Raw genomic sequence first — 27,964 nt, forward strand, 5'->3', positions numbered from 1 at the left:
AAATGAGGGATTTTCAGACATGTGTTTCTATCAATGTGTGTGTGTGTGTGTGTGTGTGTGTGTGTGTGTGTGTGTGAGTAGAGAGAGAGAGAGAGAGAGACAGAGAGAGAGAGAGAGAGACAGAGAGAGAGAGAGAGAGAGAGAGAGAGAGTCAGTCTACTGTTACACCTGAACACCACAACCATACTGATTACTGCTGGTCTTTGGGGCTCAATTCAAAGTGGAACACTTAATGGAAGACAACTCTACTCCAGTCAGAGTTTGCAGGCCAAAAACATGTCTGGAGATACCCTAGACAGTGATGGGATACCAATCTGACTGTCACCAGCCATATGGCATGACAACTAGGAGTGATGGTGTGGGATGTCATTTATTTTCATCCCGTTTTGTTGCCCATCGTGGCAATCCATCCTAGGCTTATACTTCAGCATGATAATACCCACCCACACATGGTGAGAGTTTCTACTGCTTGTCTTTGTGCTTGCTGAGCTCTACCTTTGCCAGCAAAGTCACGGAATCTCTTCCCGTCTGAGACCGCTTGGAGGATTAGGGGCAGGACCTTCCAACCAGCTCTGGATTTTGACAATCTAGCATGCCAGTTAGACATAACTTGACACAAGTCACTCCTGTGCAAAGCTCCATTGGCCCCATCTAGCTTATGCCCGCAGGTTTAGTGGGAGTTTGAAACCTACTCATGCGAAAATGTTAGTCCGCAATTCCAACCAGCTCTGGATTTTGACAATCTAGCATGCCAGTTAGACATAACTTGACACAAGTCACTCCTGTGCAAAGCTCCATTGGCCCCATCTAGCTCATGCCCGCAGGTTTAGTGGGAGTTTGAAACCTACTCATGCGAAAATGTTAGTCCGCAATTGTTTGAAATGATTTCATCATCACGCCGCCTTGGTTTAACTTTAGGCAACAGGAGTTGGAAAGTGCCCTAATTGCTTGTAAACAGTCATGGGTAGTGGCCTGTGCCTCGACGTCACGCATGGCACATTACAAATAAGGTGCATGGGCTAACACAATTTCGAGAGGACGAGAACGTCACTCGAGCACAGTACTCTACGTTCAACACACTCACTTTTGAGTTGATTCACAGTTCAGACACTCCTGAGTCAGCTTCCATATAACACCTGTAATTCCACTGTACTGTGCAGGTAGAGGGCATGGTAAACAAAGTTCCACAAGTTGTGAACACACCTGCGTATATACTAAAAGTGCATAATCCAAAGTATTACAGTTATACCTTACACAGTTCTGTACTCACAGATTAACTAGTGGCTGTGGCAGACTATTGGCAGGCCATTACTGCAATTAAAGGCCCATATACTCTGTGATAGGTACACAATGTTCCATTGTTTATTACAAAAATGATACTGTCTCTAATTCAGTCCCAACGCAGTTTAACACACGTTTATGAATATGACTGATAACATTATGGAGAAATTTCAGAGTTCGCGCTATTACTGGCCTAGCAGTATCACATGAATTCATAGATACAGTGGTCAGAAAGAGTGTGAAAAGCTAGTAAGGATGTTGCAAGGTAGGATAAAATCTTCTCGGTTTTCAAGCCGCGTCAATTCCAACAAAATTTTCGAGTTTTCGATGGCTAGCTTTACCATCGTCATCAGGAGTAAAACTACTGACTGCTGGGATTGGTTTTTTTTTTTCCTTGTTTATTGTGCTTTCATTCTCCTGCCCCATATGGGGCAGGGGAGGGCTGGCAGCATCACAATCTGCTGCTCTTCAGCCAAGTGATAAATTTAATAAAAAGGGGAAAACAAGACATATAAAAGGCGATAAAGGAGGACATGAGAACATAGTAAGGGGAGACATTAGGTGTTAAAATATACACATACATGGAGAATTTCGTGTGGGACAGTTAAAATAGCCCACATAAAGTTAAAAAACACAGTGGGTTATTTGTGTAGCACATAAAAGACATTGGGTCACACGGTACTAAAACACTCCAGAACGACGACACTTAAAAACTACTGCATGAGAAGGAGCACACAAGACGAAGAGTAAAACCTGGACCTGCCGAGGGAGGGGAGGTCTGATAGGAGGGAAAAGAGGGGACAGAGGTGGAGGTGGGCTGGAGAGGGTGGAAGGAAAAGCGAGGGGTTCAAGGGGCGCACCAAAGGGCAGGAGACAGCTGGGGTGGGTGATGGAGAAGGAAGGCAAGTCTGTAGGAAGCGCAGAGAAGCAGAAGGGGTGCATTGGAAAGAGAGGGGAGCAGAAGAGTGAGGAAAAAAGCTGCTCAGGGTAAGGAAAAAGGAGAGGAGAGGGAGCCAAGAGGAGAGGGAGGGGGAAGGTGATGTTAGAGCTGGTAGGAGGGGTAGGTATCAGGGCAAAGCTCATCGTCTGAGAGGGGTAGATAGTGGAAGTTCATTTGGGAGAGGAGGTGGAGGGTGTGGAGATGGAGAGAGAGCAGGACACAATGGTAAAGGTGCGGCAATGGGCGAGGGGAGACACCAGGAGGGGGGATCCAGTCTGCAGGTGATGTACAGAGTGTGGATGTGTTCGAGGAAAAAGAGAAGATGTGGGAGGGGGATCGGGTCATGGAGGTTTCGTGTAGGGGACGGGAGGTGTATACAGAAGACGAGGCAGAATGCACAGTGTTCAGGATTTCAGGATTTGGAGGGCTGTATAGGATCTGGGTGGGGCAGAAATCCAAGTGACGTTGGCATAATGAAGGATGGGATGGATCAAGGATTTGTAGGTGTGAAGGATGCTGGAAGAATGCAGTCCCCACTTGTCTTTTTTTTCCTTATTGTATTTTCATCTGGGGCAGGCTCACAGCAGCATGGGCACTGCTCTTCAGCCTAGACACTTTACAAGTATACAGGAGATTTAAAACAGTAAAAAGGAGAAAACATGGCTGGACATAGATATAAAGGGGGATCATAATGGAAGAAAGTACACAAAACAGGGGTGACTGTAAAATGGAGATAAAAAAAAAACAAAAAAAGCATTTTACACAAAAAACCACATACTGTATTAATTAAAAGACACAAGTCCAAGTATAGCCAGAGCACAAAAAAAGTTGCAGAACGATTAAAACAGCCATGTGATGGGTGGTATACCACGGGAAACCCACAGACAGCAAAACTATATACTAGTCGAGCACACCATTAAAATCCACACCACTTGACGACACTGTAGAACTGCACCGAACACATCACTGATGCAGCACACTCGGTGATGGATAAGAAAACTGGGAGGATCTGCTAGGGGTGGGGAGATAAGGGAGAAGGGAATAGAGGGGGAAGGGGTGGTGCTAGACAGGGGGAGAGAAAGGGTGGTGGGGGATGGGGTGGGGGGCGCAGCAAAGGGGGCCGAGGAGGGAAGGACGGGAGAGGAAAACCGCCGAGGAGGGTGTGCAGAGACTCGGGGAGGGGGGGCACTACAGTTGATAGGAAGGGTAGACGTCATGGCGAAGTTCATTTGGGAGGGGGAGGTGTTGTAAATTGGCCTGATGAAGGATATGGAGGGTGTGGAGTGGAGGGAGGTCAGGACTGTTTTTTTTTTTTTTCTTCTTTATTGTAATTCCATCATTCGCCTGCCCACACGGGTAGGGGAGGGCTGGCAGCAGCACAGTCCACCACTCTTCAACCAAGAGGCTTTACAAAATATAGCAGAAAGGGGGATTCTTACATTAAAAGGAGGATAAAAAAGGACCAGAGAAACACTGTAAATGGAGATGAGAGGAGGTAAAATACACACTAGTATGGGGACTTGCACTGGGTGACAGTTAAAAGTCGACATAAAATTAAAAGAAACACAGCTGGAGACCTGAAGTGCACTTAAAAAACACTCAAGGCAAAAACAATGTAAAAGGCAGCCACAGTATAAAAACACACTAACAATCATTGACTACACACAGGCCGAGCACATAAAACCACATCACTAGATGACACTGTATAACTGCACCGAACAGAACACAAACGCAGCACACTTGATAATGAATAAAAACCTGGGAGGACCTGCTGGGGGGGGGGGGGGGGGGGAGGGGGAGACATGGGAGAAAAAAGGAGGCTAGAAGGAGGGGAGAGAAAGAGTGATGAGGTGGGGGGCGCGCCGCAGGAGGGCTTGGGAGGGAAGGGACTGGAGAGGAAAACAGCCGAAGAAGGGAGTGCAGGGACTCGAGGAGGAAAATCCACCCTGGGAGAAGGAGGGGAGAGGAAAAAGGGGGCCCTGGGGAGAGGGGGAACAAGGTCAGGTTACAGTTGGGAGGAAGGGCGAAGTTCAACATCCAGGTGGGGGAGGTGCTGGAAATTGCCCTGATGAAGGAGGTGGAGAGAGGGAGGGATGCAGCGATAGAGGCACGGCAGTGGGCGGGGGGAGGAGAGGAATGAGGAAACCAGGGGGGGCGGAGGGGGGGGTCAAGCCTACGGACAGTGTAAAGGATGCGGAGATGTTGGAGGAAAAGGAGAAGGTGGGGGAAGGGGATGAGATCAAATCGGGACTGGCACTATCTCCCTGTTATATACCTGCGATTATGGCTGGTAGGACCAATCAGAGAGGGCTGAAACAACGCGTGCGTGGATGGCGAGTGGGCAGCCCGTAGCTTCTCCGGCCTGCCGCGGCACCGGGCGACGTCAGGTGGCGCAAGGGGCCGACGCCACATATGAAACGGCCTCTCCCGCCTCCCTACAAGCGTTAAGCGTCCGCCATTGGTTCCTTTCGACATCCAAAGCCCTCTCCCACGCCCTTCTCAGTGTGTAGCCCTAGTCTCTGTTGAAATTGTTGCTGCTCATTCTAATCACCTAGAAGATTTTATCCAGTCGTGCCACTGCGAAAGACTCCGAGAACACATGTTGCAAGGTAAGTTTTGCTGAGAAATAATTTTAAGGAAAAAAATCCGATACGTTCCGCCGTTTCCGAGATAGGTAGTAGTGAAGTCAGTCAAGTAGGCCGTTCCGCACGAAAAACTATCTAGGGCGGTATCGAACACTTCATAAAGTTTCCCTCGCTAATTCCTATTACACCACGTGTCTATCATGTCATTTCTTGACTTATCTCCTAATTATATTTCAGCTTCCTGACTTCCTCTTCTGTTCTATTTTAGTTATAAGTACATAGTTTGCTGTCTTCATTCCCGCGATTCTTACGTTATCTTTCTTCTAATTAATTAGCTCTGTCAGATGTTTGCTTGGCTTGTGTGGTCTCATTGTTTCATTCTGTGGCGACCATCTGACGAGTGGAGCTGTGGCTGCTACTCTAGCGAACGAACAGACCGTCTTGTATTTGTTTTCTTCCCTAAGCCTGACATTTTCATCTTCCAATTGTACTATACGCCCAGTCAGGTTTTAGTGCGGCATTGATCAATGAGTGAGTTTGTATTTCAAGTCTAGTACATTTGTAGTAGTAACTTTTGTAGTTACGTGCAATTACTCATAACTGTATTGTATTAAGTCCTCAAGTTCGTCAGACTCTACATTATTTGTTTCTGAGTGCTCGAAAGCTTTTGTGGAGGTCTTTGTTGCACACTCTGTGTAGTTTTTGTCTTACTCACGTTTCAGAATGTGTGGATGAGCTGCCTGGACCTTGCTATGTTCATGCAGACCCCTTTGTTACTAGGACAGCTGATATTTTTAAAAACATCGGGAATCCAATAAACCGATACTTACGAAAATAGCATTATCGGAACTCCATATATCGTAAAAAGACATAAAAGTGCTTTGGAAAAAAAATATATCGGCTGCACATTATAAATATACTGCGAGTTTTAGAGCTCTAAATTTGAGTATTGGTTTATTACTAGATATTCTGCACATCAACAAGCTAGCAGCCTGCTTATCCCGCTTAGAGCAAGAATTGAAAGGAAAACGATGTGCGTTCATACTGGGCGATAACGTCTTGGCTAACAATGGTAACTGCATGTAAGTGGCACAATAAAAGATGTCCGATGGCTCCGTCGTTCAGTTTCGTCACGTATCGGGTTTGTCCGGAACACTTCATGTCGACTTCCCTGTTTTTTTATTATTTTTTTTTTTCATTTCTGCAAACGCCAGTGACCTAACAGGCATAGTCAAAATTGCGTGGTGCAGTTAAACGTTACCGTTTCTGCTGGCAGCGCCGAGCGCCGATTACGTCAGCATTTGCCCTCACATCTCTCTGCCCACAGGAAAGACCAATCTTGTCATTCAGATTTCTGTTCGTTAGTTTCAGCAATTGTTTTCGAAGAATGCCGATGTGAAGAAATACCGCACTAGTTGCGTTATTTTTCTTCTTTTTTTTCACGCAACGGATGTGCAATTTCTTCACATTGGGAATTTCGTTATTCCATTCACCCCCCCCCCCCCCTTTCTCTCTCTCTCTCTCGTTGCGCAATTCTCTGTGCCATCTCTATCCTTGCTTCACACAGTCAAAGAGAAATACTGATCATGATGAAACCTCAAAAAGTACTAAGACTCCGTCGTACAGTGAAAGTAAAATTATGTTCTACTACAGTTTCAAAAGAACAACTTCAAATATTTACCGAAAATTGCGAAAACAATGTAACATAAAATAAAAATATCGGCACTCGATATTCGCAGTTTGATATCGATATTTTGGTGACTAAGAAACGCCGATATATATCGATAATTTTTTAAAGAAATATCGATATATCGGTATTTTATCAGCAGCCCTAATTGTTGCTAACGCCTCCGCGGTTACCGAGGTTTCACACCTCCTCTGCCGCCTCCGAGGCCGCTGCCCCCGGTGGCAGAGGCGTATTACGGCTGCTGATGTAAGCCGCGTATGCTCCACTTGGCCTGAACGCTGATGCCGCAGCTTCGCAATCTGACACGGCGCGACGCGGCTAGGGCAGCGGGAAATGACTAGCGAAGAAACGAAAGGTATTTATACGAGAGCTGGAACTTTAATAGTGGCAACTATTTATTTACAGCTCGTACTAAATAGATACCTGTTTCAAAGTGTTACTGACCTTCAAAGTAGTCACCAGAATTGTGTATAATCCGTTGCCAGCGATGTGGAAGTCGTAGGACACTCTTAGCTGTGCCAGTTGTGTTGACAGTTCGAGCGGCGCGGTCTATTGCCCGACGAATTTGTAGCAGTTCTAAAGCGAATGCCGTGAAGTGTTTCCTTCAGTTTAGAAATCGAGTTGAACTCACGAGGGCTTAAGTCAGGGGAGTGCAGTAGGTGGTATAACACTTAGCAGCTCCATCAGTCAAAAAAATTAGTAACAGCTTGGACTGTACGTGCTTCAGTATTGTCCTGCAAAATGGTGCTCACGTCCTGCAGAAAGTGTCATCACTTCTGTCTGTTCATTTTTGGAACAAAACCTACGACGAGTCCATTCGGTTTATGTCCGGAGAGAGAGGAAGCCATGCAATTCGTCCATCTCTATCTATCCATATGTCATGTACTCTGTTATTTAGGGCCGACAGACATTAAAATGAGGAGGTTCTGCACCGTGCATGAAGTACATGTTTTCTCGCACAGTCCTACAAAACAGTCACCAAGAATTCCGGTCCAAACACTGACAGAAAAGCTTTGTTGATGATTTGCACCACAGTTCCGTGAAAATTTACAATCTGATCTCGTTGAAACTATTCCTCATCTGCGAACAGCACCGTTGCACTAAAATTAGGGTTGACACTTTTTTGAATAAACCACTCGCAGAAGAGTACACGTGCAGGGAGATGAGCTGCTGATAGTGCGTTGTAAATGGTATGGTACAGCTGGTCCTCGGGTAACACTCGCCAGTCATATGGTAAACATCCAGTGTTGCAGCTACATGCCTTGTACTGACACTAGGGTCGCCGTCAACTGCATGAAGAATTGCCGCCTCCCATTGCAGTGTCCTTGTCCTTCTAGGCCTCTCCTGGTCACTTAAATGCCCCAAGTTCCCTGGGACGACGATCAATGGCTTGGAACGTTTTCCTGTCGGAGCACCTTCATCCTAGAAATCTCTCCCAGTACAAACGTTGAGTGAGAGCGCCATTGCCATCAGCTAATACAATATCAAATGGGCATCTGCCATCTCCGCATTTCTGTGGACTGCAATTGCACGAGCCAAGTGCCGGCCGTTGTGACCGAGCGCTTCAGTCCGGAACCGCGCGACCGCTACGGTCGCAGGTTTGAATCCTGCCTCGGGCATGGATGTATGTGATGTCCTTAGGTTAGTCAGGTTTAAGTAGTTCTAGGTCTAGGGGACTGATGACCTCAGATGTTAAGTCCCATAGTGCTCAGAGCCATTTGAACCACAAGCCAAGTCTGTGATTAACTCTACGTAGTAACCCGTGTGATTGCAACGGTAGTACTGATCGCGGCAACAGTTGATGTAATCTGTAAACAAGCAATGTCGTCGCATAGCAACAGGGACACGTAGAACAAAACACTGACAGTGAACAACGTAACCAGACGTCATCAAGGGCCCATATTCCCAATGATTGTAACGTTCTGTTCTTGTGTGTTTGCCATGGCTAATGAGTTGGAGAAAATGACCTGTAACGTAGAAACATAGCGTTTCCAACTCATGTTCATATAACATAATTTCTTCGTCTACATGTGGCGAATATGTCCTGCAATTTGTGCCGTACATTTTTGTTACGCCCTGTGTATAGGGGCATCGTCTGACGTTGTCCGCTGCGTCATGTACATCGTGACTCACGTAAAACTTGCACCACAAATATTGCGGAAATGGAAAGTGCTATTGATGTGCAGTTTTCACAGAATGGGTTGGTAGTCAGGGGCTCGTATTGTTAACCGACAAACAGATTGTAATAATACTTACGAAGTGTATTTTTTTGCAAACATATACTTTCTTAAATGGAACATTGTTTATTCACATTAACAAACTAAAAGTAGGGTAAATTAGAATGACAGCGGTGTTTGTTGCAGGCGTCTAGTGCGAGTCGTTTATGACGTATAGTATTTTCAAAAGTTCCAATACCGACACTTGTTTGTAGTATTCAATCTGCGTAGTCGCTATTTTGTTGTGTTTGCTTACAGTGTGTTTCTGTGTTCCTTGAGTGCATTGCTACTCGGTTAGTGTGCGACAGTCCAAGCCGTAGGCCGCGAGTGGACGATGAGATTTACCAACGCACAAAAAGCCGATATACTCATGGCTTACGGAGAGTGTAGGACGAATGCATTTCGTTCTTGCACGGTGTATGCGGCAAGATATACCAATAGATGTCAACCATCTCGGCAGTTTCTTATAAAACTCTTCATTCAGTTCTGTGAAAGTGGTAGTGTAACACCTAGGCAACGTAAAAGAAGGAAACAAGTGACCACAGAAGAGGGGGGAATTAACGTTCTTGCTGCTGTTGTAGTTGATCTACAAGTTAACTCCCGCGCAGTCGTACGAGGAGGTGGCACGTGTCAGACCAGTGTCCTAAAGAATGGTTCAAATGGCTCTGAGCACTATGGGACTTAACTCCTGAGGTCATCAGCCCCTAGAACTTAGAACTACTTAAACCTAACTAACCTAAGGACATCACACACATCCATCCGCGAGCTAGGATTCGAACCTGCGACCGTAGCGGTCGCGCAGTTCCAGACTGAAGCGCCTAGAACCGCTCGGCCACAGCGGACGGCACCAGTGTCCTACTCATTCTTCATCGACATAGGTTCCATCAAGAGCTGCATCGAAACGATTATGAGAACCGTGTTAACTTCTGTACATGGGCATTAAGGCAGGATACTCCTGATGTATCATGTATTTTGTTTAGTAAAAAAATTGGAAATTTGTGTAAAGTCTTATGGGACGAAACTGCTGAGGTCATCGGTTCCTAAGCGTACGCACTACTTAATCTAACTTAAACTAACTTACTCTAGGGACAACACACACACCCATGCTCGAGGGAGGACTCGAACCTCCGACGGAGTGAGGCGCGCGGACTGTGACAAGGTGCCCTAGACGCGCGGCTACCCCGCTCGGCTATCTTGTTAAGTGCTGAAGCCACATTTTCCGATCATGTCCGAAACATGCACTACTGGTCTGTTCCCCGGGCCGGCCGGTGTGGCCGTGCGGTTCTAGGCGCTTCAGTCTGGAACCGCGTGACCGCTACGGTCGCAGGTTCGAATCCTGCCTTCGGCATGGATGTATGTGATGTCCTTAGGTTAGTTAGGTTTAAGTAGTTCTAAGTTCTAGGGGACTGATGACCACAGCAGTTAAGTCCCATAGTGCTCAGAGCCGTTTGAACCATCTGTTGCCCGTCCCGTTAGCCGAGCGGTCTAACGCACGGCTTTCCGGAGTGGGAAGGAGCGCCTGGTCCCCGGCACGAATCCGCCCAGCGGACTTGTGTCGAGGTTCGGTGAGCCGCCCAGTCTGTGGATGGTTTTTAGGCGGTTTTCCATCTGCCTCGTCGAATGCGGGCTGGTTCCCCTTATTCCGCCTCAGCTACACTATGTCGGCGATTGCTGCGCAAACAAGTTGTCCACGTACGCGTACGCCACCATTACTCTACCACGCAAACATAGGGGTTACACTCGTCTGGTGTGAAACAACGTTCCCTGGGAGGGGGGGAGGGGGGGGGGAGGTCCACCGGGGGCCGAACCCCACAATAACCCTGGGTTCGATGTGGGGTGGTGCAGGGGTGAAGTGGACTGCGGTAGTCGTCGTAGGGTTGTGGACCATTGCGGCTGCGGCGGGGACGGAGCCTCTCCGTCGTTTCTAGGTCCCCGTTTAACATAGAATACAATACAATACTGGACTGTTGACAGTTTCCGTTGGATTCGTTCGGTGGAACGTCAGTGTCCATGGAGTGTAAACGTGTGGTGTGGGATAGAGAACCGTCAGTTCATACACCCATTTTTCGTAGACTGAACACTTCAATTCGTATGAGAAGGTACGGAAATGGCTCGCTGGTTGGTTCGCTTCAAAAGAAGAATTGTTTTTTTGGCGCGGTATTCATAGCCTACCGGAGAGGTGGGAGAAATGTATAACCAGCAATGACGATTATTTTGAATAAAACATTGTTTATCAGTTTCAAACAACCAAATTCCGGTTTCATATTCCTACACATGTTAAGCGGTCGTTCTCCCGCGCGCCGTTCGAGAGAGGAACGGTAGAGAAATAGCTTCTGCCGGGCACTTAATTGTGAACTGCAGAGTACTCATGTAGATGTACAGTACGGTTCTTGTAGTCAAAAGGAACGTCAGTGTCCATGGAGTGTAAACGTGTGGTGTGGGATACAGAACCGTCAGCTCATACGCCCATTTTTCGTAGACGGATCACTGAACGCGCTCAGGTATCGCGACTTGCTAACATAATATCTTCCACGGCTGTTAGAATACTTTCCTCTGCAGACTAGGGGGAACATGTGGTACCAACATGATGGCTAGCCAGCCTACAGTGCACGAAGTACTCCAGCATGTGTTTGCGAATTGTTTTCAAATCGTTGGACTGGACGCAGAGGACCTGTACTTTGGTCGGCCCGTTCCCCGCATTTAACGCCTGTAGATTTTTTCCTGTGTGGAAGCTGAGAGACCCCGCTTGGACATCTCCGCTGAAATGTTACCACGTGTGTAGCACTCGTTCCGTGCCAGACTGGAAGCGTGTATTGACGCTGGCGGTGGTCATTTTGAACACAACCTCTGATGGTCAATTGTCTCGTTACTCGTCAGAATCCACGTAAGTAGTGTACGCACTTGTGTAGTTCAAAAATGGTGAAAATGACTCTGAGCACCATGGGACTTAACTTCTGAGGTCATCAGTCCCCTAGAACTTAGAACTGCTTAAACCTAACTAACCTAAGGACATCAAACACATCCATCCCCGAGGCAGGATTCGAACCTGCTACCGTAGCAGCAGCGCGGTTCCGGACTGATGCGCCTAGAACCGCTCGGCCACAACGGCCGTCTTGTATAGTTCTTTAGTGTGTGCTACGACAAGTATTGTACAAGTGTCGGTGTGGGAAGGTTTCAAACTACGATACCTCGTAAACGACTCACACTAGAATCCTGCAACAAACACCACTGTCTCTCTAATTTACCCTATTTTTAGTTCGTTAATGTGAACAGACATTTTTCCATTTAAAAATGTGTATGTTTGGACAAAAATACACTTTCTAAGTACTGTTACAATCTACATCTACATCTACATGGATACTCTGCAAATCACATTCAAGTGCCTGGGAGAGGGTTCATCGAACCACCTTCACAATTCTCTGTTATTCCAATCTCGTATAGCGCACGGAAAGGACGAACACCTATATCTTTCCGCACGAGCTCTGATTTCCTTTATTTTACCTTGGTGATCGTTTCTCCCTATGTAGGTCGGTGTCAACAAAATATTTTAGCATTCGGAGGAGAAAGTTGATGATTGGAATTTCGTGAGAAGATTCCGTCGCAACGAAAAACGCCTTTCTTTTAAAAATGTCGAGCCCAAATCATGTATCATTTCTGTGACACTCTCTCTCATATTTCGCGATAATACATACCGTCCTGCCCTTCTTTGAACTTTTTCGATGTCCTCCATCAGTCCTATGCGGTAAGGATCCCACACCGCGCAGCAGTACTCTACAAAGAGGACGGACAAGCGTAGTGTAGGCAGTGTCCGTAGTAGGTCTGTTACATTTTCTAAGTGTCCTGCCAATAAAACGCAGTCTTTGGTTAGCCTTCCCCACAACATTTTCTATGTGTTCCTTCTAATTTAAGTTGTTCGTAATTGTAATACCTGGGTATTTAGTTGAATTTACGGCTTTTAAATTAGACTGATTTATCGTGTAACCGACGTTTAACGGATTCCTTTTTTGCACTCATGTGGATGACCTCACACTTTTCGTTATTTAGGGTCAACTGCCAATTTTCGCACCATTAAGGTATCTTTTCCAAAACGTTTTCCAATTTGTTTTGATCTTCTGATGACTTTATTAGTCGATAAACGACAGCTTCATCTGCAGATAACGTAAGACGGCTGCTCAGATTGTCTCCCAAATCGTTTATATAGATATGGAATAGCAGAGGGCCTGTAACACTACCTTGGGGAACGCCAGAAATCACTTCTGTTTTACTCAATGACTTTCCATCAATTACTACGAAATGTTACCTCTCTTACAGGAAATCACAAATCCAGTCACATAACTGATTGTTGACACTGATACCTGTTGATTGGTTACCAATACGAGCCCCTAACTGCCAATCCATTTTGTGAAAACTGCACATCAATAGTAATCTCCATTTCCACTGTTTTTTCAGTGCAAGTTTTAGGTGACTCACCCTGTCTATATTGCAAACAGCAATTGTCCTATAGCCCTCTCTTGGGTTACGTCGAACCAAACTTTACGTCTGAAGATTCCTCTTCGTCAGTAATCAAATAAAACGTAAGCATAACTTCGCAGTGCGCTAATTATTACAGATTACGGCTTTCGGCAGCCTGTGGATATTAGCAGTGAAATGTTCAACAAAGTGGTTGCGTAAGCGGTAATTGAAAGTAAGTTCTCGCGTGTAATTCTGAGGTTAGACACAGCCTACACCAGAAGTATTTCCATCGGCTTTTTTTCGCCTGTTATTGGTCACCTAAAACAAAACTCGTATTGGCCGCACGCTGTGATGCGTTGCCATAGTACGATCGATACGGTATTTTTTTTTTTTCTTTATTGTAATTTCATTCCCCCATCTCACATGGGCAGGAGAGAGCTGGCAGTGGCACAGTCCAGCACTCTTCAGCCAAAGGGCTTTACAAATACAGAAGGTGAGCTCTTGCATGAAAGGGGGATAAAAAAAGGGGGACGTAAAATACACCATAAATGGAGACGATGGGAGTTAAAATACACACTAATATGGGGACATGCACTGGGAAACAGTTAAAAAGTCGACATTAAGTTAAAAAGAACACAGCTGGCAATGTGTAGCGCACTTAAAAAACACTGGAGGCAAAAACAAGTTAAACGTCGGCCACAGTATAAAAAGCACACGAACAAACATGGACTATATACAGGTGAAATTACTTTATTTCGAGTTTTTCTGGTAACACATTGGAGCTCAGAATGTGTTTCAGCATTCTACAGCAAACTGATGGTAACGATAAAAGTACGCAGATTTTCCCTAATAAGCTTTGAGAAAACGGGGATATTATCGGACCTGTTCCTACCACGCAGGACACAGTGCACCAGACGGACCCTAAGACAGGCCTGACTCTACCAATTACACTGTTATCTGTTGTACACCGCGTATGTCCGACGTCAGCGTGCAGTAATCTCTCACAGATGGCAGCACTAGCAGTGGTGGGTATATAAAGCGTGTCGAGAAGGATGTAGAGAACCCCCCCCCCCCCAAATTCTATAAGTCCCTCCAGATCCTTGAGCGTCATGCACTCCGCCTCGCCTTCCGTATACGCCTCCCGTCCCCCACGTGGATCGTCTGTGACCTCATTCCTTTCCCCCATCTGCTCCTATTCCTCAAACATATCCACATACTCTACACCTCCCGCCGCCTTGATCCCCCTCACCCCCTGGTTGCTCCTCTCCCCTCCCATCCTCGCCCCCTGCCACATCTTCACTGTTGTGTCCCCCCTACCCTCCATCTCTACACCTTTCATCTCCTCACCCAAGGTGGCTTCCATCTACTCCCCCTCCCGGATGATGCCCTCTCTCCCTCCATTTATTCCTCCTATCAACTCTGATCCTCATTCCCCCTCCTTTCCTCTGTCCTTTTCCCAGGCTCCCTCTCCCCCCCTTCCATCATCTTTTTTTTCCCACCTACCCCCTCTCTGCCCCCCTTCTCTCCCCCGAGTCCTTTTGCATTTCTCTCCTCTGCCTTTTCCCATTCCCTCTCACGTCTGCCCTGCCCTTCTCCCCCCTTGTGAGTCCTCTCCCTCCTTTGGTTTCCCCACCTTTTCGTTTTTTCCTCTCCTCCCTCCTTGTTTTCCCCCTCATCTGTCCAGGTCCGCCCCCCCCCCCCCCAATCTGCCCTTGACTAGGGAGTGTCATCTTTGTGCCGACATTTTCATGCAGTTTTTTACAGTGAGTGTTCAGTGTTGTGTGTCTTTTCGGAAGTGTTGCGAACAGACATCATACTGTCGCTGGGCGTGATTTTTTATCTCTTGCGAACAGAAACCAGACTGTCGCCATGTTTTTTTAATTGTGTGTCTACTATGTTACTTGTCTGATTCCTTTGTATTTTATTAGCGTTGCCTACCCCTTTCCTTTATGTTTTAACTTTCCACAATTTTCCGCCGTTTTACAATTTAAGTCACCGTTTTATCACCTGCTTTTATTGTTTCTTTTCTTCTTACGTTTTTAAAAAGTCTGTAGGCTGTAGAGCAGCGTACTAAGCTGCTGCCAGCCCGCCCCCCTTCGGGGGGGAATTGAAATTCAATAAAGGAAAAAGAAAGATGTAGAGAACAGTGCAGTCATTGTCGTAATGTAGGAACGGAGCGATTTATCTGACGCCCAAAAGGGCATGATCTTTGGCTTTCCGGCCAAGAGTAGAAGCATTTCCGAAAAGGTTTAACTACCGTTCGCATGCCACCATGATTAAAGCATACCGTGCATGGAAAAATGGCGCAATGGCGCTATTCAGACCAGTGCCGACGCAACCGTAGTGCACCACGGGCTGTAGGTGACAGGGATGAACAAAAACTGAAAACATGTGCATGGGCGAATAGACGTGCAACCGCTGAGCAAATGATCGCCCATATGGACCAAGGTGCTACCAACAGTGTCTCCTCAACGACTGTTCAGCAGATGTTGCTGCGTATGGGCCTCCACAGCAGGCATGCTCACTGCTGTTCATTGGTGACGGAAGCCAGTGCCACAACTGGACGTCCACTGAATGGTGACAGGTGGCCTTTTCAGATCAATCACGTGCTATGCTTCATTGGCGTGTACGGCGTGAAACATCTGAAAGCAGACACCCTGAAACAATCATCAAAAGGTCCAGGTTGGAGGAGGGAGCATTGTGGTCTAGGGAACATTTTCGTGACATTCCCTGGATGATCCCGTCATCCTCGACAGCGCACTGTACCAACATGAGTTTGCATCCATCCTTGGGGACCATATGCACCCCTATATGCAGTTTGTTTTACCTGGTTTCCACCAGCAGGACAATGCAGCGTGTCACACAGATCACAGTATAAATCCATAGTTCACAGAGCACCAGGATGTGTTTACCATACTCTCCTGACCACCAAATTCCCTGGATCTAAACCCAATCAAGAATCTGTGGGAACACCTCGATCTGCCTGTTCATGCCATGGACCCTCAACTGAGAATCCCAGTGCAGTTGGCCACAGCACTGGGGTCAGCATGGCTCCACATTCTAATTGGTACCTAGCAGAACATCATTGACTCTCTTCTTGCACATCTTGCACAGGTTCACACTGTATAAGTGGGCTATTCAGGCTTCTGATAGGTGATCGCTTTAATGTGAGTGTACAGTGTCTATACAAAGCAGGATGTATAAGTGTGTTTCTGGGATCTGCTCCCCTGGATCGATTCCAACCAAATTTTGCATAGGAACAGCAGACCTTATGAGCATCAGCACTGTGGGGTTTATACCCTCATAGTTCCAACAGGTGCGAAGATACTGGCACAAACACGTTTTTCGTAGCCCCTAGCCTATAAGCTGCCCCGTACGACAGGTATGTTCAGTGGGAAGAGCACCAGCCTGCCAAACGAACCTGCTGTGCAGGGCAGCCTATGTGTTGGGGGCAAGAAGTGGTATTCTGGGCCCTGACATGTAGACTGCCCTGCATGAGAGGAGTATCATGTTGGAGTAGTATTTGCTGCTGTATCGGGGAGTAGTATTGGCCTGCATTATTGAGCTGTATTGCAGGGGCTACACATGGCGATGAGTATGGTTGGGGACAGATTGAGATGGATAGAGGAGGGGAAGGACAGAGCGAGGGGAGGAGGAAATTGAAAGTGAGAGGGAGGAGGGGGAGCTGCATAACACAGGTGCAGGGTGTAGAGGGGTAGTGGGCAGGTGGAAAAGAGAGGGGGGCGGAGATGGAAAGAGAGATGTGGAGAAAAATATGGTCAGAGGGAGTGATGGGAAGATGTGGTCAGAGAGGGGGAGGAGGAGATGAAGAGAAAGAGACAGTGGGGAAGAGGTGATACAGATGGGAGAATGGAGTGGACACACAGAGGGAAAAGAGATGGAACAGAGAGGGGAGGAGGAGATGTGTTCAATATATGTGTTAAATACACATGCAGGTGAAGCCGCAGGGAAAAAGATAGTTGACTATATATGTATGTCCATACAGCCGTCTCGATAGTAGGACCTCAATTATGATGATACGAACATAAGGACAACGCAAAAGTGGAGAGAATCTTCGACCCGGCCGAGAACCGAACCCAGGGCCCGTTCGCTTGGCAATGCGCCGCGATTGTCACGCAGCTACCGAGACAGGACGTGGGTCACAACCTTGGGGTGGTAACACTCATTTCCCAAGACTTCATACAAACGGGCCGTCATTTCGACGTCACACGCTGTGTCGTGTGTTATGAAAGCACGCCGTCTCAAGGTAACGGCACATTGAAGGTTTATACAAAAACGTCGTTCTTGGTACAATTTGCTGGAATTAAACGCGAAGTAATGACGTATCGGTGTTTAAAGCCTTCATGAGTTACAGCACAAACTCAAAAATTTCGTAAGATCATCGTGGTGCAGTAGTTGTGAGTGTACTGTAAAGTAGGCGATCATAACATGATCGAAAATGGCATTTTCGAAGCTGTCAAAAACGTGCATTGTTCATTGTCGACGATGTGACGATGATTTGAAAATGGGTCTCGGCCCGAAAGTAGTCATCGAATGAATAAAAAGTAAAAATTTGCAACTTGGACTGTTTTTTTCGTTCTACTGAGAGCTCTCTCTCTCTCTCTCTCCCTCCCCTCCCTCTCTCTCTCTCTCTCTCTCTCTCTCTCTCTCTCCCCCCCCCCCTCCCTCCTTCCCTCTCTCTCCCCCTTCTCTCTCTCACACATACTTACTCTCACGTGCTGGTTCTCATTGTCAATAATTAATATAATATTTGATTAGGACTTCTTTAACCAGCAGTACGCCGTTTTTTGTCAGCTTATAACAACAAATCTTACCAATACCAAGGCGTTTTCGAGAGATTCTCAATGTGCTGTTATTTTGAAATAACAGTAATTCATAGGACATAAAATAAAGCAGCTGCTGCTTCAATTAATCTGCTAGAATTGCTACCCACCCTTTCCAATTGCAGACCAACTCCTGAAACTACTTTTCAGAGTTTCTAGACAGTGTTGTTGAGACATCTTAATGAACACTGTCGAATATATACGTTATTGGATTCAATGCCAGCTGGCCTCAGATTGTTTTTTTCTTGTAAATAAGCAAGTCGTCTGACTTTCGGGGTTGATGAAGGCGTATGAAGAAAAATAGTTGGTATAACTTTTTCAGCAAATTTCGGAAATAATTCTTGCAAATACTCTAATTACTCCCTTATCCTAACCCAGTCCACACGAATGCAGAACTTTTAGACATTTATAAACACCGTAACTCCGTGATTAATATGCCCTGCAGTAAAGAAAATGTGTAATGTCCAGTTATCTGCCCTTCAGGCAAATGTTCTTGTTTTGAACGTCATGTTCGCTTCTTCGGTATAGCATGTGAGTCATAATGACGTCACGTGTGACGGCGTGGAGACGTGACAGAACGGCGGGAATGAGCTGGTGTGTTCGGGCGCGCCCGCTACCACGTCACGGGTGTGGCTGCCCGGTTTGTTGGTGTATCAAAGCGAACTATCCAACGAGTCTACAAGGAATGCAGTAGCTCTCGCGGTCTCGGAACAGCGGTCTTAAACAGATCCAGACCGACAGCGACCAGAGGCGAGTGCCACTCCTTGTCGATTTCAATTCCGACAGAAACTGCTACTGTCAGTGTATGCAGGCCTACCTTCACCAGTCTAGGAGAGATCGCTAATAAGAAAACTGCATGCAGTGGACGTTTGTAGTCGGGTACCTCGCGTCAGTTGTTGCTCACACCGGCATCTGAAGTTCCACGTCTTCAGGTGACCAAGCAGCGCAGACATTGGGAAGCAGCTGGCTCGGGCCGTGTAATGTGCTCCAACGAGTCACTATTTTGTCCCAGTTCAAATGATGCAACGTCTAGTGCACCAGCGGTCCAATGAAGTGTTTGAAGTGTGTAGTTCAAAAATGGTTCAAATGGTTCTGAGCACTATGCGACTTAACTTCTGAGGTCATTAGTCGCCTAGAACTTAGAACTAATTAAACCTAACTAACCTAAGGACATCACACACATCCATGCCCGAGGCAGGATTCGAACCTGCGACCGTAGCGGTCGCTCGGTTCCAGACTGTAGCGCCTAGATCCGCACGGCCACTCCAGCCGGCGGAGTGTGTAGTTTGCGTCGTAGTTGGTTCTACGATATTCTACAGTGAATAACGTCCTCTCGCTCTCTCTTTCTCTGCTTTTAAGGTGCTGAATCCGCTCATTCATGTTACTATCAGCCTGAATCAGGATGTTTCTTCCAACATGCCAAATTTAAAAGAAATCAAAATCCCCAAGACAGGGAAAGTCTGGCATAAGTTCGAAATATAGCGCGTACTTCAATGCGAGGTGCTTTTAATAATTTCCACAACGAAATTCTGTCTCGATATCTGACAGAAAACCCAAAGAGATTCTGTCCATACATAAAGCACGCCAGTGGCAAGACGCAATCAATACCTTCACTGCACGATAGCAACGGTGAACTCACTGATGACAATGCCACTAAAGCAGAGTTATTAAACACGATTTTCCAAACTTCTTCACCAAAGAAGACGAAGTAAATATTCCTGAATTCAAATCAAGAACAACTGCCAAGATGAGAAACATAGAAATAGATATCCCCGGTGACGCAAAGCAGCTTAAATCACTTAATAAAACCAAGGCTTCCGGTTCAGATTGTATACAAGTCAGGCTCCTCTTAGAGTATGCTGATACTATAGCTCCATATTCAGCAATTATATACAACCGCTCGCTCACAGAAAAATCCGCACCTAAAGTCTGGAAAATTGCTCAAGTCACACCAATACCCAAAAAGGGAAGTAGGAGTAATCCGCTGACTTACAGGCCTATATCACTAACGTCGATTTGCAGTAGGGTTTTGGAACATATACTGTATTCGAACATTATGAAGTACCTCGAAGAAAACGATTTATCGACACATAGTCAGCACGGATTCAGAAAACATCGTTCTTGCGAAACACAACTGGCTCTTTATACTCATGAAGTAATGAGTGCTATCGACAGGGGATGTCAAATTGACTCCATATTTTTAGATTTCCAGAAGGATTTCGACAGCGTTCCTCACAAGCGTCTTCTAACCAAACTGCGTGTCTATGGAGTATCGCCTTAGTCGTGCGACTGGATTCGTGATTTCCTGTCAGAAAGGTCGCAGTTCGTAGTAATAGACGGAAAGTCATCGAGTATAACAGAAATAATATCCGGCGTTCCCCCGGAAATGTTATAGGCCCTCTATTGTTCCTGGTCTATATTAACGACGTAGGAGACAATCTCAGTAGCCGTCTTAGATTGTTTGCAGATGATGCTGTCATTTACCGTCTTGTAAAGTCATCAGATGATCAATACGAATTGCAAAATGATTTAGGTAAGATATCTGTATGGTGCGAAAAATGGCAGTTGAACCTGAATAAAGAAAAGTGAGTACTAACAGAAATCCGCTAAATTTCGATTACGCGGTAAGTTACACAAATCTGAAGGCTGTAAATTCAACTAAAGACTTGCGGAAACGATCACATAGGTAATATTGTGGGTAGAAGCAACCAAAGACTCCGATTCATTCGCAGAACACTTATAAGGTGCGACAGGTCTACTAAAAAGGCTGCTTACACCAAGCTTGTCCGCCCTATTTTGGAGTATTGCTGTGCAGTGTGAGATCCGCATCAGATGGGACTGACAGATGACATCGAAAAAGTACAAAGAAGGTCAGCTCGTTTTGTATTATAGCGAAGTAGGGGAGATAGTGCCACAGGCATGATAGGTGAATTGGAGTGGCAATCCTTAAAACAAAGGCGTTTTTCGTTGCGACGGGATCTGCCCATGAAGTCTCAATCACCAGTTTTGTCCTCCGATTGCGAAAACATTCTTTTGGCACCCACCGACATAGGGAGAAATCATCATCACGATAAAATAAGAGAAATCAGGGCTCGCACAGAAAAATTTAAGTGCTCGTTTTTCCCGCGCGCCGTTCGAGAGTGGAACGGTAGAGAGACAGCTTGAAGGTGGTTCATTGAAACCTCTGCCAGGCACTTTGTTGTGAATAGCAGAGTAATCACGTAGATGTAGGTGTAGACGTAGAACATACTCGGCAACCATGTGTTTTCCTTTCTTCTACATCTTCGTCATGAATATGCTGTGAACGCTCACGTCTTCCAAGATGACAACACCTTGTTCTAGGGGTAGCACACACACTTTTGACGAACAATTAGGCACCTTGTTGCGCCTTGACTGACCCACTAAATCACGCGATTCTAGTTGCATAGAAAATGTCTGGGACTAATTGCAAAACTGGATAAAAAGCTGCAATCAACACCCCTGCAACGTGTTAGCTCTGCGGTATCCAGTGACCACCGAATGGCTTAACTGGACGCGGCATACGTGGAGAAACTTGTAGTCTACATTTCTTGCCGAAATGAAGCCGTTGTCAAGGCTAGAAGTGATGATACGTGATGTTAGCCTGATGTCTTGTGGCTGTGACTAATTCTTTTTGTCTGACGTGCTTATAATGATGTCTACCAGTGTGTATAGGCCACGCCGATGTAGCTTAAGCAGTACGATTATCACTTTTAGTTGTGAAGCCATGGTAATTGAGACGGCATTTAACTCTGACACATGATCTGTATCTTTAGCTGTGAAGCCATGATAGTTGAGACGGCAGTTAACTCTGACACATGATCTGTGTCCTAGAAGAAAGTTTAGTGAGAGGAGTCTTTCTGCTAGGGCACATGGGTATTACAGGGTACAAAAGGGTGGACGTAGCAGCCATTTCAGTGTGCCATCCCCCTACGTGGTATCGACTCGCTGTTGAGGTACAGAGTCATATGCGTCGATGGGAAGATGAGTGGCTGGAAGTGACAAACAATAAGCTGCGTCTAGTAAAATCCCCAGTACGGCCGTGGCGTACCTCTTTCCAGCCACGCACACGGCATGAAGTCCTCCTTACTCGCCTTCACGTAGGTCCCAGCCGTATGATTCATGGCCTCTTGTTCCGACGAGAGATCCTCCAGAATTCTAATGTAGAAAAACTGCCGCATAAAAAACTTAAAAGCAGGTATTTACGGTGAAGCTAAGCAGCGTAAGTCACTTAATAAAGGCAGGGCCTCCAATCCAGAACGTATACCAGTCTGGTTCCTTTCAGAGTACGCTGACACAATAACTCCATACTTAGTATTCATACACAACCGTCGCTCATCGAAAGATCCGTACCTAAAACCTGGAAAGTTGCACAGGTCACGCCAACACCCAAAAGAAGAAATAGAAATAATCTGCTGAATTACAGACCCATACCATTAACGTCGATTTCCAGTAGGATTTTGGAACATATACTGTGTTCGAACATCGTGAATTATCTCGAAGAAAACTATTTACTAACAAATAGCATAGAGTCAAAAAATATCGTTCTTGTGAAATACAACTACCTCTTTACTCTCACGAAGTAATGAATGCTGTCGACATGGTATGTCAAACTGATTCCACATCTTTAGATTTCCAGAAGGCTTTCGACACCTTTCCTCACAAGTGACTTGTAATCAAATTGCGTGACTATGAAGAATTGTGTCAGTTGTGTGAGTGGCCTCGAGATTTCATATCAAAAAGGTCACAGTTCGTAGTAATTGACGGAAAGTTATCGAGTAAAACAGAACCAATATCTGACATTCCCCAAGGAAGTATTACAGGGCCTCTGCTGTTCCTGATCTACATGAACGACATAGTAGACAATCTGAGCAGCCCTCTTAGATTCTTTGCAGATGATGTTGTCATTTACCGTCTTGCAAAGTCATCACATGGTCAAGACCAGCAAAACGATTTAGACACGCAATCTGTAAGATCCGAAAAGTGGCAATTGACTCAAAACAATGGAAAGTGCGGAATCATCCACATGAGTACTAAAATAAATCCACTAAGTTTCCGTTAGACGATAAACCACACAAATATACGGGCTGTAAATTCAACTGAGTACTTAGGGATTACAATTACAGATATCTTGAACTGGAAAGATCACATAGATAATGTCGTGGTGAAAGCAGACCGCCGGCCGGAGTGGCTGAGCGGTTCTAGGCGCTACAGTCTGGAACCGCGCGACCGCTACGGTCGCAGGTTCGAATCCTGCCTCGGGCATGGATGTGTGTGATGTCCCTAGGTTAGTTAGGTTTAAGTAGTTCTAAGTTCTAGGGGACTGATGACCTTAGAAGTTTAGTCCCATAGTGCTCAGAGCCATTTTTTGAAAGCAGACCAAAGACTGCGATTTATTGGCAGTGCACTTAGAAAGTGTAACAGGTCTATTAAAGAGACTGCTTGCACCACGCTTGTCCGCACTCTTCTTGAGTATTGCTGTGCGGTGTAGTTTCCGCACGAGATGGGACTGACGGAGGACGTTGAAAAAGCTCAAATTAGGGCAGTTCGTTTTGTACTATCGCGAAATAGGGGAGAGAGTGTCACTGACATGATACGTGAATTGGTGTGGCAATCATGAAAACAATGGCGTTTTTCGTTGCGGCAGGATGTTCTCGTGAAATTTCAATCACAACCTTTCTCCTCCGAATGCGATAACGTTTTGTTGATGCCCATCTAGAGAGGGAAAAATGATCATCATACGAGGGTGGTTTGAAAAGTTCTCGGCATCACCACGATAGGTCGGCGCTAGCGCAACGAATTGTTCACGTGATATCCATTGGACTGTTGCCTGTAAACTTGTGCCACGTCAGTGCTCTTGGAAGAGAGTTGTGGCGGTGACGCTGTTGTTGTTCCCGTGTAGTGATTTGCGAAGATAGAAAAAAATCGAGATTCGAGCAGTGATTAAGTACTTCGTAAAGAAATGTGCGAAAGCAGAGGACATTCATGCCGATTTCCAGAATATACTGGGATACTCTGCTCCATCATATTCAACTGTTGCCAGGCGGACAAATGAATTTAAATTTGGTCAGGAGAGCTTAGATGATGATCCGCGCAGTTTTCGACCAAGATGTGTCACTACTCCAGAAATCAATGCTAAAGTGCACAAAATGGTCATGGGGGATCGCCGATTGAAAGTGCGTAAAATTGCTCACGCTTGCCAGATGTCATCTGAAAGGGTAAATCACACTTTAAGTGAAGAGTTAGAAATGAAAAAAATTATCTGCAAGATGGGTGCCGCGACTCTTGACGGTGGCCGTGCGGTTCTAGGCGCTGCAGTCCGGAACCGCGGGACTGCTGCGGTCGCAGGTTCGAATCCTGCCTCGGGCATTGATGTGCGTGATGTCCTTAGGTTAGTTAGGTTTAATTAGTTCTAAGTTCTAGAGGACTGATGACCTCAGAAGTTAAGTCCCATAATGCTCAGAGCCATTTGAACCATTATGTCATCTTCGAGACTCTGTATCTAAAGGCACTGTCTGCCAAGAACTCCGTAAAACGAATTTTTACGGACGACCTGCTGTACCGAAACCATTAGTGACGACAACTAACGCAAAGAAGCATAAAACATGGTGTCAGGGACATAAATCTTGGACGGCTGATCAGTGGAAACACGTGATATGGTCCGACGAGTCAACGTTTTCGTTATTTCCAACATCGGGCCGGGTTTACGTCTAGAGAACGCCAAAAGAAGCCTACAGTGCTGTTTGCTTGATTCCAACGGTTAAGCATGGAGGTGGAAGTGTGATGGTGTGGGCGGCCATATCATGGTATTCTGCTGGTCCCATCATTACTCTCAAAGGCCTTGTTAGAGCCAACGATTATGTGAACATTTTAGATGATCAGGTGCACCCCATGATTTAAATGTTGTTCCCCAACAATGATGCCATATTTCAGGACGACAATGCACCCATTCACACAGCCATGACAATGTAATCGTGGTATGAGGAGCGTGCAAGTGAACTGCAGCGTCTTCCCTGGCCAACAAAGTCTCCGGATTCGAACATTATGGAACCCTTGTGGGCGGTATTGGAGCGCAGACTCTGCAGCAGATTTCCGCCTCCCTCGTCGCTACAGGAGTTAGAAGAGGTTCTAATCGAAGAGTGGCATAACATTCCACTGGAGATTATACAATCCTTATATGCCAGTATTCCGAGAAGAATCGCAGCTACATTATCTACATCTACATTTATACACCGCAAGCCACCCAACGGTGTGCGGCGGAGAGCACTTTACGTGCCACTGTCATTACCTCCCTTTCCTGTTCAAGTCGCGTATGGTTCGCGGGGAGAACGACTGCTGGAAAGCCTCCGTGCGCGCTCGAATCTCTCTAATTTTACATTCATGATCTCCTCGGGAGGTATAAGTAGGGGGAAGTAATATGTTCAATACCTCATCCAGAAACGCACCATCTCGAAACCTGGACAGCAAGCTACACCGCGATGCAGAGCGCCTCTCTTGCAGAGTCTGCCACTTGAGTTTGCTAAACATCTCCGTAACGCTATCACGCTTACCAAATAACCCTGTGACGAAACGCGCCGCTCTTCTTTGGACCTTCTCTATTTCCTCTGTCAACCCGACCTGGTACGGATCCCACGCTGATGAGCAATACTCAAGTATAGGTCGAACGAGTGTTTTGTAAGCCACCTCCTTTGTTGATGGACTACATTTTCTAAGGACTCTCCCAATGAATCTCAACCTGGCACCCGCGGTACCAACAATTAATTTTATATGATCATTCCACTTAAAATCGTTCCGTACGCATACTCCCAGATATTTTACAGAAGTAACTGCTACCAGTGTTTGTTCTGCTATCATATAATCATACAATAAAGGATCCTTCTTTCTATGTATTCGCAATACATTACATTTGTCTATGTTAAGGGTCAGTTGCCACTCCCTGCACCAAGTTCATATCCGCTGCAGATCTTCCTGCATTTCGCTGGAATTTTCTAATGCTGCAACTTCTCTGTATACTACAGCATCATCCGCGAAAAGCCGCATGGAACTTCTGACACTATGTACTAGGTCATTTACATATATTGTGAAAAGCAATGGTCCCATAACACTCCCCTGTGGCACGCCAGAGGTTACTTAAACGTCTGTAGACGTCTCTCCATTGAGAACAAGGTGCTGCGTTCTGTTTGCTAAAAACTCTTCAATCCAGCCACACAGCTGGTCTGATATTCCGTAGGCTCTTACTTTGCTTATCAGGGGACAATGCGGAACTGTATCGAACGCCTTCCGGAAGTCAAGGAAAATGCCATCTACCTTGGAGCCTGTATCTAGTATTTTCTGGGTCTCATGAACAAATAAAGCGAGTTGGGTCTCACATGATCGCTGTTTCCGGAATCCATGTTGATTCCTACAGAGTAGATTCTGCGTTTCCAGAAATGACATGATACGCGAGCAAAAAACATGTTCTAAAATTCTGCAACAGATCGATGTCAGAGATATAGGACTACAGTTTTGCGCATCTGCTCGACGACCCTTCTTGAAAACTGGAACTACCGGTGCTCTTTTCCAATCGTTTGGAACCTTCCGTTCTTCTAGAGACTTGCGGTACACGGCTGTTAGAAGGGGGCAAATGGCGATCCAGCCCCTTATTAATAAACCATTCCCAAGTAAGTGCAGGTGTTCACATTATTTTGCCTGTCCCCTGTACATGTCCTGTGAACATGAACGTCCACTCTAGTCGTTCAAGGTGTTCTTTTTGTTTCTCAACATGAGTGTATAAGATAGCGACCTGCAGCAGGATCTAAGCCTTCGAAAAGCATCGAGATTAGTAAACATTCATATCAGTGAGAGGTTACAATGTTTCTTATGGTTAGTCAGGCTGTTGTTTTCAGCAGTTTCAGTACGAAGCGTCATATTTGACGAGCAAAGCGCAGCGGAGCAACTATAGTGACGGACGAAGCTTACGGTTGGCTGTCTCCGGTATCCACCATGGCTGCCTCGCTGTCAGCTGCTGACTGGACCAGAGTGGAGTGACAAGAGAGAGAGAGAGTCTGCTGTCCTCTTCCCTCCTTGAAACAAGTCGGCGCAACCGCTAAAAATACGGCCGCGTGCTGCCGCCGCCGCTTCTGCTGCTACACACACGTGTGTCGCGTCTGGCTGGCAAACTGCGCTGCTGCTTGTCACACGCAGAAACTTCCCTTGTCTACTTCTGCGAACCTCTGTCCATAGCCGTACTCACGCCGCCATTGGCTACGGCCGCTGCTTCTTCCTCGACAACTCGAGCCGGTAACCTAGTAAGGCGGCGACGGTGGGGAGAGAACAGCTGACTGAGCGCGCTAGGGGAAGGCGGGGGAGGGGAGGGAATCTCAGCTACATGCGCTCGTCTCTTGTCACAGTGAGCGGCGTCGCGGACTCGCCGATAGCCAATTCCCACGTGCCGACTGTGTATACGGGGCTTTCCAAAAAGTAAGGTGATTATTCAAATTGCACGGGCAACGTACATTCGATTATCGATCTTTTCAAATGTGTGGAATCCTATGGGACTTAGCTGCTAAGGTCACCAGTTCCTAAGCTTACACACTACTTAACCTAAATTATCCTAAGACAAACACACACACCCATGCCTGAGGGAGGTCTCTAACCTCCACCGGGACCAGCCGCACAGTCCATGACTGCATAGGCTAGGCGCAAATTAGACGCGTATAGCACGGGTGGTGTGACACGACATGAAGGCTAGGCGCAAATTGAGACGCGTATAGCACGTGTGACGTGACACGACACAACAGCGCGACACGCACGTGCCGCACGGGTCGCGCTGGTGCAGCGCACATTGCGACGCGTACACCGTACTTCGCACGCGCCGACTGGCGACGCTCTACGCTGACAGAACCGAAGCGCGCGCAACCTCTTATCTTTCTCAAACGATTTTACAGGAACTATTCACTGAA

At 46.3% G+C, this 27,964-nt stretch overlaps 1 protein-coding gene across 1 annotated transcript in view; it reads right to left on the reverse strand.

Moving 5' to 3' along the window:
- Positions 1-27,270, reverse strand: part of LOC124605778 (purine nucleoside phosphorylase) — a 78,466-nt gene extending 51,196 nt beyond the window's left edge. Inside the window, exon 1 of the mRNA XM_047137663.1 lies at positions 26,982-27,270. Coding sequence (XP_046993619.1) covers positions 26,982-27,007 — 26 coding nt within the window. The 5' untranslated portion in view covers positions 27,008-27,270. The remainder of the gene's footprint in view (positions 1-26,981) is intronic.
- Between the last annotated feature and the right edge of the window lie 694 nt (positions 27,271-27,964).

Source organism: Schistocerca americana, chromosome 3, assembly GCF_021461395.2.
Source record: "Schistocerca americana isolate TAMUIC-IGC-003095 chromosome 3, iqSchAmer2.1, whole genome shotgun sequence".
NCBI classification, from domain to species: Eukaryota; Metazoa; Arthropoda; class Insecta; order Orthoptera; family Acrididae; genus Schistocerca; species Schistocerca americana.